Below are 11,391 nucleotides of genomic sequence, written 5' to 3'. Positions count from 1 at the left end.
CTGATTTGATGCGTTTGAAAGTCAGTTTAGTGTCTGTGTCTGATGACTTTGGTGATTCTGCTTTAATTGCAGTAAACTCCACCCCTCTGTCGCAGCAAGTGTGGTCAAACAAACGCTAACAAATATTAGTTGAGCCAGGTCTGGAAGGAACTGCTGGCAGTTGAAAGGAAATTACTTGAATGCACCTGTTGTGTGTTCAGATCAACACAAAAAAAAAGGTGTAAATTAATTCAGATTATCATTGACTCAAAGAGATTAAAATCTGGGTGACTTTGTTTTGGGGTTTTTTGGCCTGCACAAATTGCTGATTGTTACCTGCAAAAAGTACAAATTATTTTGAACTGATGTAAAGTTTTTGACAATTCAAATTTTGGTGTGACTGACCAAAAGTGAAATAAATAAAGATTTATGGGACTTTTTTTGCAATATCACAGTGTCTTGGCTGTTAATGTGGGAAATAAGGAGGGAGTACACACTTCACACAATGAAGCTTTATTTTCTGAATATCCTGGTCCATAAACATGTAATGTGGGAAAAAAAACACACACATTACTCTGCTGGGACATCTTTCTGATACATTTTAAACCTTTTTATCTGTACTCACTCTACACGATATTAGTAACACCTTCCTTTCTCACTGTTAAAGGATGTTTTTCACCGTCACCTGCACTTTGTGTATACATCCTCTTAACTTACTGGAGTGGATCTGTTAAAGGAATAGTTGCTTTCTTGATTGATATCACTCTCATGCCTGTACGAAGCTGGCACCAAGAGGTGCTTAGCTTAGCTTAGCATAACAACTGCAAACGGGGTAACACAGCTAGTCTGCCTCTGTCTGAAGGTAAGAAAATGAGCCTACCAGCACCTCTGAAGCTCACTTATTAATAAATGATGTCTTGTTTGTTTAATCCGTACAAAAACCAAAGTGTAAAACATGTTTTGGTTTTATGACTATTTCTCAGCAGGGCAACAACAAGACTCCAGAAAGTCACTGCACCAGGCCAAGAAATAATCTGGTACACAACGTTTGTGGTAAAAATTTATAAAAATATTTTAATCTTCACTAGCTTACTTTAATTTAGCTAGGCTAGCCATTTCCCCTTGTTGCCAGTCTTTATTCTAAGCTAAGCTAAGCTAACTAGTTGCTCACTGTAGTTTCATGTTTACTGTACAGTCATGAGAGTGATCAATCTTCCCTCTGAAAGAAAGTGAATAAGCGTATTTCCCAAAATACCAACTATTCCTTTATAAGCTTTCACCTGTTTTCATCTACGGAGTTATAGAAATAATCAGCTAAAGTCTGTCACACACTTACAAGATAGGAAAGTCGATGCTTGTTCATGGTAAAAACAGTGTGACAAAAACACTGATAAAAAACAAAATATACAACAGAAAAACAAATACTTAAGGTCCAACATAAGGACCACAGTAATAAGTTAAATTAACTGATACAATTAATTCAATTTGAGCTAATTTACATATTGTCTTTAAACACAACCTTACTCAGAACAATCAAAGTATTTTAAATAATCACTCAAACATACAGTATTGTGCATCTTTGCATCATTTGAGACTGATAAATCGATTAATAAAATGACATCACATTTGAGGAAATTTGTACAAAGAAATGACCTCACGTTTGTTTTGTTCTGTCACTGGAATGACACGAGGAAGTATTGAACACTAACATTGTGTACAAACGTTCCCAGGTTATCTCAGTTGTGGTTATTTAGTAATACATGTTTGCTTTATTGATTCAGAGTATGTGGTAGTACCTCCTGAGTGAAACTGGGTCTAAATTTTAATTTTGGATCAGGTTCATTCACCAAGTAACCAACTTTTCATTTCCCCAAAGCTTCTGCTACAGCTCTTGAAATTCAACATGGATTTTAGTTCCTTTAGAGGCCCTTAAAACTTCTTAATAGTCATGGGATCCACATGAACACACACATGTTTTCTTCTAAAGTTTAAACAGTTTTTTTCACTTGAGAGAATTCAGTATTTCTGTGTCTCAAGCGGCAACTTCTGTGGCAAATGAGGCTGACTACAGAAGTGATCAGTCTTCACAAAGCCCCGTGTTAAAATGTACAACTTTACAGCAGAAGTAAACATGTACAGCCTGGTCTTTTGCTAATTTCAAGAACAGTTCGGGGGGATTCATTTTTATATAACTACCAGTTTAAATTATATTAAGGCTTATGCATTATTAAGTGCTTTGAGTGACAAGTGGGTGCCGTCACAGGCGTCGGGTTTCGGAAACTAGTTCATTCTACGCCTTTGCCCATTTTTGTATTAGCCGGGAGCCGCTGGAGTCAGGACTGCCAAGATGGCGACGGACAGAGCCGACCACACTGAGCCTCACAACGTCTCTTCAGAAAGCTATGGGTGACGTCACTGTGTCCATTTTTAAATTATACAGCATGTATCTGTGCTCTTTTCACTGGTTTGAAGTAGGCGGGACATGTTTAGAAAAAGGTGATGTCATATACTTCCACCTCCAATGCACATTACCTGAGTTTTTGAGAGTTTAACCTTTTTTACTTAGATTGTTGCTTATTTAGTCATGAACATATTATACATATATATATAATATATAACGTATATTATAGAGAAATAGATTTGAAGTTTCCAGGGGCTTTAAAAAAAAATACTGAGTGTCATTCCCTTCTCCATCTCTCTTTCTGCCCTCCAGTGCTCAAGGTTGAGCCTGTGTAATGTTGGCCCACTGAGGGAAGGTGCCCATGTCAAACATGGCGTATCCCCAGGTGTTGATGCCTAAATTAACGGTCAAAATCCCAATGATGTTCAGCATGAAGCCAGCTTTCACCTGGAGGAACAGACAGTTACAAGTAAAAGTCAAAAACCAGGGTACCTGCAGGTCTTGAAAAGTCTTAATAAGCATTGAATTTCGTGGATGGTGCACAAGAAGCTGTTCAATCCTTTTTATGGAGTTTCAGTCAGCACCATCAGACCTGCTACCTACAGGAAGCTCATGAGAGTCGTTTTTACCAAAAACTTCAATGAATTAATCATTTTCCATCCATTTTCTGATGCTTATCTAGGTCCAGGTTGCATTATTACGTTAATTCATATCATAGAACTTATTGTTATATATTGCTGCCACCACATCCCAATACAGAAGCCAATAAGCAAGTGCTCACCATGTCCATGACTTTAAGCTTGCCAAAGGAGAAGGCGATGGCGTTGGGTGGTGTAGCCACAGGCAGCATGAAGGCCAGGGAGGCAGCGATGGTGCAGGGCAGCATCACATACAGTGGGTGTATCTTAATAGCTGTGGCCTAAAACACACCTGAACAACCCAGTTAAATACATGGAGAAGCTGTGTGTTAACGCATGTGTGTGCATGTGGACGTCTGAGCGCTGTTTACCATTGAGGCCAGTATAGGCAGGAATAAGGTGGTGGTGGCCGTGTTGCTGGAGCACTCGGTGAACATCGCCACCAGCAGGCAGAGCAGCAACGAGATGGCGTATGGGGGGATTTTCTCTAGAGGTGCTAAGCTGTCTCCCAACCACTTGGAGAGACCTGACACCTGTAAACAAATATTTCAAGCAGGAATGACAGACATTAACTTTGGAGACATTTTCTTCTTCCTCAAAATGTCAAATACTATAAAGCTTTGTAAACCTGAGGGGAGCTGCAGATACAGGTGATAATTCTCAATCTCTGTGGGTTCATCACTACAAACGACCCCCTTTCCTTGTTTCCACATTTCCATTTGATACAGTGTCAATGTAAAGTATTGGTTTTGGCAACTTTAACTTTTCATAGAGGGCCATCATTAAAAACTAGTAAATGGTTAGTTTTAGTGGGACCATGTTATTATTAGCTTGGTAACATCTTTGATGCTACATAGTTTCTGTCCACATATCCCAGAAATTACTAATAAATAAAGCAGTGCGGGTGGTACTTTTTATTTTATTTTATTGTATACTTTTTGCTGATGATGTTTATTTGGGGCTTTTAATTACTAATAGTTTCTTTACCTTTAAACTATCTAATATAAAAGTGAGGCTCCAATTATTTATTAAGTAACTATTTGCTCAACATGAAATCTTAAAAGTGCTTAATTTCTTTTAAATTTACATTTACAATTAAGTGAAACACAGAAGTGCAGGAAATCCTTACATTTGAAAAGCTATGACCAGAAACATTTTTAATTGTTAAAAGAAATTTGATTATTAATTGATGATCAAAACTAACATTCACTAACTGATTTATCAACAAATCCTTTGAGCACAATATAAAAGGTGACATGAAGTCTTAAAAGAAGATAATACAGTGTTCATGGGTGTTTACCTCACTGCCTGCAGCCAGAGCGAAGCCTCCTCCCAGCAGCAGGATGATGTTCCAGGGCATTCGCTCGTGAACCACCTGCCAGTTCAGCAGAGTTGAGGGAGCATTCACCTTCTTACCTGTGAGACCCAGATGAAGTGTGAGCGTGAAACAGTAATTAGTTTTAAAGAGTAATCATCACCCAGCGCTCCAATGAGCTGAAATGTAGGTCACACAAACATCATTAAGGCATTGTATTAAGGGGGATTTTCTTTCTCTATAAATGTGTTTAGTGTGTTTAAAATCAACATTTCACCTTCATCGTTGTAACCGTAGCCTCCGCACCTTGGCAATTGGGAGGGGATGACGAAGAAAAGCATCGACATCAGGATAGCGACGGTTCCATCTGTCACAAACCTGAGGGACACATAATATGTTGCTGCCTTGTTGTCACAGTGCAAACGTGCGGGAACTAAGAACAAATACGCATTTATTGATGTAAAACTGCTACATGGTGATGAAGAGTTCAAAACATCTAACTGGAGGACAAAAGTTTAAGAGTTTCTGTACACTTTAAAGGGATAAAAAGAGAGATACAGGAAGAACAGGAGAAGGAGTTTAAAAGGATAAAGCTGGAAACATTCAACAATTTTCTTATTGTCAAAAAATCCTCTCTCAATACTTTCTGACCTCCCCAACATATCTGTAGCACCCAAAGCTCATAAGATGTAACTGTTTACAAAAGGGCCATAAATACAGTTTCTTCTGTAAAAGAAAGCTAATAAATTCATAAAACAGTTGAGGACTGTAGACCAGTTCACTGTTGACACACACAAAATAGAATATCACCACTCTTATTGTTTAAAGTCAAAACCAAAATACAGGAAAGAAAGCAAGACTCACGCTCCATTCTTGTTGAAGAGCAGTGTCGCCCAGCCATCTATGAAGCCGGGCTCCCTGGTGAACCACAACACCACTAGCAGAACGAAAATGGTGAGCACCGCCACCTCAGCAAACTTCATGCCGCCCAGCTTGTTGTACTCCTCCCTCATCACCGCGTATGCCTCCTTATCTCTGTCGGTTTTTATGCCACAGCCAAATGATTGCTTCAGGCTGAGGAGAAAAGGACAAAGTGCAAAGATGCTGCAGATTGGTCAACAAATCAAGGACGTTTGAAGATTTAAAAGCGTGGACTAAGGTCAGTAAATTAGTTAAACTTTAAGTAAGAGTGAACCATGGATTTACCATCATTTTTCATAATGGTGGCATTGTGGAAGAGCGGGATTGGAGTTTTCCCTTTACTGTTCAATCATGTTGAAGCATTTAAAACTCTTGAAAATTAGTGCTGTGTGCCTTGATGCTGTGATATTTCTCACTTGATTAACAAAAATAAAAAGCCTGCATTTGTCTCTGATAACTCTTTTACAGTACCTTATACCAGTGCTAAGGCTAACAGGCTGCTGACTGTAGTTTCATAATTAATGGATCCTCTCATCTAACTCTCCGCCAGAAAGTAAATAAACATATTTACCAAATGTTAACGGGTTAGGTAAGGTGTGTTTTTGAAGTTTTCTAGTATGAATGCAGCTTCACCTTTAAATGGTCTGTTCATCCAAAACATAAAAAATACCCCTAATGATTCTGAGCCATGCAAATAGTTAATTCAATGGAGGTCTTAAAGTACAATGGAGGTGAATTGAATGTGTGTGATGTTTCTCTACAAACAATATGCTGATTACTCAGGATAAAGAAGAAGAAAACTCCTTATATTTCTAAAAAAGTTAGTGTTAGGACAATTTTGTTTTGTTTTGTTTTTATTTATGGGTTAAGTGGTCATTGAAAGGGCTTGTGTGTAGTGGCATAGTGATGTAGCAGTCTGTAGATAAAATCAGCTCATTCTAAGGTAATGAAAACACAACAGTTCCTATTTTCAGGTAATTATACACTAATGAAAACATACATATGAATATTATATTATATTTCCGCCAATAGATCCTCCTAAATGTTACACATTGAACCTTTAAACATAAAGCTGAGTATGAGATAAAACATTTCCTCATTGCTCACAGAAGCATCTGTGGCTGACTGTATTAGGCTAAAGTTGCCTTACTTGAAGCCCAGGAATATAAACTGAAGCCAGAGCCAGGTCAGTATCAGCATGAGCACCATGTTGGGAAAAGCGAAGCCGAACCAGCTGGCGAAGTTGATGACATCACCATTTTCAGGGAAGAGCCTTCGTAAAGGATGAGAAAGATGTAGAGATGAGAGGAGGGACCTGTGTGTTACCTCAGCTGTAACATATCTGGAGTAATATTCCCTGTGTTTATTAATGCCTTACTTGTCAATTTGACCCTTGAGGATGAGGTTAGGGGTTGTGCCGGTGAGCGTGGCCGTCCCTCCGATGCTGGCAGAGTAACACACACTAAGACTCATCCCTTTGGTCAGGAGATCGTACTTTGCCTCCCTCGCTTGTCTCCTGATCTCCTGCTGTAAGTCTGTATGTTCATCTGGAGCACCAAGACATTCAGTGAGTTAAAGTTATTAGAAGATGCTGTCTAGAAGACCAGAAACCCATTTATCTAGCAGACATTTTGACTTACACGCTTGGTCCTCCAGCTGAGCCTTGGTGTCTGGTGGCTGTTTCTCGTCTGTCATTTCCCCTTTAGTTGGACTGATCTCAAGCTCAAATGCTTGGTTGTCCTCGGCCGTACCCGAGAACTCTCGTGCGTCCGCCTGGGCCTCTGTGGTCTTCAGCTGCTGCAGCACGGCTTGGGCGATGGGCAGCATCATGGCCGTTGTGGCTGTGTTGCTGATCCACATGGACAGGAAGGACGAGACTATCATGAAGCCTACCATTAACCTGTGTGAAAGGTTAGAAATCATGAGGAGAGCAGCGGCAGTGGTGATCAGATCTTAATCACAGAGTACCATAGTTGCAGTATATTTCTTAGTATTTTATTTTTTTAACATGCATTTTTAACATGTAGTACCATGTTGGTGTAGTTTATCATGAGAAGTTTTATGTTTTCAGATGAGATCCTTTCCCATGATTTCTAATTATTTTTAAACAAATTTTATTGATTCACAAAATCAACTTTTTAACAAGAAAGAATGAAGTTAAATTACTGTAACATTGCAATTAAATGGTATCGGGCATCTCACCTCTGTTATTAATTATTGACTACAAAGTCAATGAATAATTGAATGAATTCAGCTGAATGTTTAAAATTTATTTTTATATTTTGGGTTGTACTAAATAAATTGTAATGTACCAAAAACAAGCAAACATCTTACAAATTACACATGTTAGTCAAACAGAACATAGAGCAAATTAGTTATAAAACAACACTTTCTAGACACTAGAAAGTGATGAACACGCCCAGACACACTTGAATTAGTTGCTGAAATCGACTATCAGTGGTGTTGAAAAATAAGCTGACATTGTTTTTTAGTTTCTGATTGTGTGATTAAGAAATGAGTGCAGATATTTCCTGTGAATCTATAAGTAAACATTTGAAAATTACTTTCTTACCAATTCAAAGAATGGTAGGCTACATAATATCTGAATCATGCAATCAGAACATTAAAACAAAAAATAAAACTTTACATGGTTAGCTCATTTCCATTAAGTGAATTAAATTGTTTTGCAACTCATTTTATTGTGTTCTGTGAAATTTACAGTGTTTCTAAATCTATTTCTATTTTCTATTTTTGTAGCTTTTTTCTGTAATTAAATGTGTCAGAAAGATGTTTGTCTTCATTTGCTTTTTGTTTGTCTTTTAGCACATGTTGCCTTAAGTTTCAGAGCATTGGGCTCTTTGGGCCACCATACCCAATATGAGAATATGAACGATGTATGTGTTTTGCAGTTGATGCTTTTGGTATGGAAGAATCACTAAAAAGTGGCCAACAGTGTAAAAGCATTGAATGTTATCATCCAACAGACACAAACACAGTTTTATATCATGAGAAGTGTTGAATGAGTTTGCGTTGCATTTTTAACATTTAATGTCAATATAAATAAATGTGATGTGAAAACGTTTTAAGCTTATTTTAGGCTGTGCTATCTCTCTAGTCACAGCTGTCTTTTGCTGTGTGCTGTAGTGTACACAGGTGAGCTGTATCACAAGGATTTCTTACAGGGACGGACGAACACCAACCAGCAGCAAAACTCGGAGAGCGATGCGCTTATGAAGGTTCCAGTGCTCCACTGCGATGGCCACCAACAGGCCGCCAATAAACAGCATGTTAGAGTCTTTCAGATACTCGATACTGACCTGAAACAGAGCACACAGGCACTAACTTCAGTAAAAGAATTAGAAATACAAAGAAAGGCTTTGAATTGCTGCAGTAATGTATGAACCTGCTGTCAGAGTACTATTTTTTTATGAGCAATAAAAGTAAAACACTGGGATCAGCAGATTCGTCTCAAACCGACTGAAGCAGGTTCAGTATGCAGGTGTTAAATCAGTTAAGACAAAGCAGATTTCTTGCTCTTTTGTACTTTTCTTTGATTCTGTTCTCCCGCCGTCCTTAAACTGATCTAGCTAATCCTGACCTCTGACCTCCTCATCTTGTGTGGCCAAGCAAAGACAAATATGAGGTTAAGCTGAGGCAAGGCCACTAGAAAAGCTCTACAGCATCAGTGCGGCTTAATCTGATAATCAATTGATCAAATGAGGAGGGGGAATACTACACAGCAAACCAACCTGCAATTTAATTAATTTAAAGTACAGGTACATATAAGCTGGCATATAATGAAGCACAAAAATGTAAATAAGGACGGTACCTCTGCACCCTTCATGATGCCCATCATAGGGAAGAGGACGATTGGCAGTAGGGCAGTCACAGCCAGAGGCATACACTCTGTACACCAGTACAGAGCCATGAGGATGATAGCATAACCACATTTTGCTTCCTGTAAACACACACACACAAGTGTTAAAGCCAAAATCTTTAAATGAGAACTGACAAACATTTCATATTCAGTGCATTCATGTGCTCTTGTGTGATACACAGATGTTTGGCACAGGCCGACACACATGAACAGTTAAGTACATAAAGTATATCAGCTTTCATGTTCTTGGTCTTATCTCCAGCCTCTCTTTAAAAGGCAATAAGACTTTACATGTGCAGATAGCTGTTTCCCTTGATCATAGAACAAACATTTTGTTGTGCTCTTGTCTCACAAGATAAGTCTTTATTGTTCCTCAGTAAAAAGTTTTTTCACAAAGACTGTTTAACTATACCGACACAAAACTTTCCACTGCTGTGTAGACACACCATTTTTTAATTGTTGAGGCACAAGGGTTCAAATTGGTTGTAAGATCACCTCTACATAGTGAACCATTACCTCACCTTGGTCTCCATACCACCATAAAGTAATGGAGCTTTATTATCAATCAATATGCTGAGGAATTGTTGTCGAGTTGCAGCATTTAAACACATAATAGGTAACTTGGGTCACATGGTTAACTTTCTTTTGGATTAAGAACATTGAAGACCTGATGAGTACAGTGGACAAAAGGCAGATAAAATGCATTCTTGATAATGTTAGGGTAATGTTAGGCTCTGATATAACGAAGATTTATGTTCTCAGTATTCCCTTTGAAATTACAATTTGAAGGAGTATGTTGTCCTTTACAGACTGAGAAACGTGTATGTTGTCGCCTAAAATCCAATTCCATTGCAATATAATAATAAAAGTGGGAATCAAAGTAACAAACATTTCCATTTCAAGTTTATGTGAAGGTTTTTGGTTTATGTGTTAAGCCATAATGTTTCAAATAACTGGGATGGCATATATGTATTTATTTGTAAAAAACGTGATTCACACAACATCAAACACTTTATCTCCAGTGTGGCATTTGCTTAAATTTTACCGATTGAGCTGAGGTTATCCAAAGTTGAAATATTTATTTGTGTGTGTGTGTGTAAGTTGATTAATTGAACAGGTTGTTCTCAAAGAATAACAAATCCTCAGGACAAATATTTGATCTGCAAATGAAACCACATGTTCTGTTGCAATCCTCCCCAAGTGTAAATTAACAGAACTATATTAGCCGAGCATGATGCATGTTTTCATGATGTACCTCTAGGACTGAACTGTAAATTCAGAAAAGACATACGTAGAAAAAAGGAGCACAGATAGAGACATAAATACATTTAGCCACAGTCAAACCCACTGCAACATTGTTTAAACTCTGGAAAACACTTGTGATGTTCTTTCAGTCAAGACAAATCACACAGATAATTAAAAAGTTATCTCCATGCACACACACACACACTTACCGATGTAGGGTACTTGAGTGGCAGTGGAAGGAGTATCAACGGAGTGAGAATGATGATGATGTAGTTTCTGTGATACCATATCCACCTCAAAAAAGTATGCAAGATTCTCATGGCAAAACTGACAAGAAAACCCAGAGGTGAAAAAGTTACAAGAAGACTCTCAGAGTGGACAGCAGATAAAGATCAACACCAACTGGTACTGTGTAGAAAAGACAGAAGACCAGACAGGTCAAAATAAAGCTACACACCAAGGACAGGTGAGCTAACGGTAAAGCACAAGGAAGCTGAGGAAAAGCAGAGATGTGCTCCACAGAGAGCCACTGAGGTAATGAGACTAAACTTGACTGCAGTCTACTTTTTCTATCTCTTGTGGTGTATCAAACATTAACTCAACACCAAAGAGATCACAATCCTTGAAAGAGAGGCAGATAAAGTTATTGGGAAAAAAAGAGAGAATGGTAAAGGTTGAAGGGGGTGGAGGGATTGACAGGTGAGGAGAAAGAACCGAACAATAGGGAGGTTTATTAAGGAGAGCGGCTTTGTCAAAGGTCGGGTGCTGCTGTTCATGTGCAAGTGAGCTGAAAGAAAGTTTGTTCAGTTCACTACACTCTATTATGTACTATTTATTTACAATTACGTAATAGTTTGAATCAATCGGGAAGCTAGCTTAGCACAGAGACTGGAAACAGTGACAAAAGTTCACACATAAACACGTCTATTCGGTTTAATCTGTACAAAAACCAAAGTTTAAAAAACGACAGTAAAATAAAAAAGCACCTTGCAACAACTCCACAACTTTTATTTCT

The 11,391-nt window shown here is 38.2% G+C and overlaps 1 protein-coding gene across 1 annotated transcript; it reads right to left on the bottom strand.

The window, feature by feature from the left end:
* Window positions 1-512: 512 nt before the first annotated feature.
* Window positions 513-10,922, bottom strand: slc13a2 (solute carrier family 13 member 2). Its single transcript, XM_035665956.1, has 12 exons — window positions 10,586-10,922; window positions 9,084-9,212; window positions 8,435-8,571; window positions 6,895-7,154; window positions 6,633-6,801; window positions 6,405-6,527; window positions 5,198-5,407; window positions 4,611-4,711; window positions 4,319-4,434; window positions 3,390-3,551; window positions 3,162-3,299; window positions 513-2,827 (listed from the first exon to the last, which is right to left on the bottom strand). The coding sequence occupies exons 1-12, from the start codon at window positions 10,694-10,696 to the stop codon at window positions 2,696-2,698; spliced, it is 1,788 nt and encodes a 595-aa protein (XP_035521849.1). The 5' UTR covers window positions 10,697-10,922; the 3' UTR covers window positions 513-2,695.
* Window positions 10,923-11,391: the final 469 nt, after the last annotated feature.

Source organism: Morone saxatilis, unplaced genomic scaffold (genome assembly GCF_004916995.1).
Source record: "Morone saxatilis isolate NCDOM2014 unplaced genomic scaffold, NCSU_SB_2.0 Contig20, whole genome shotgun sequence".
Lineage (NCBI taxonomy): Eukaryota > Metazoa > Chordata > Actinopteri > Moronidae > Morone > Morone saxatilis.
Note: the sequence above shows the minus strand (reverse complement) of the source record. Positions and strands in the feature narration are given on the sequence as shown.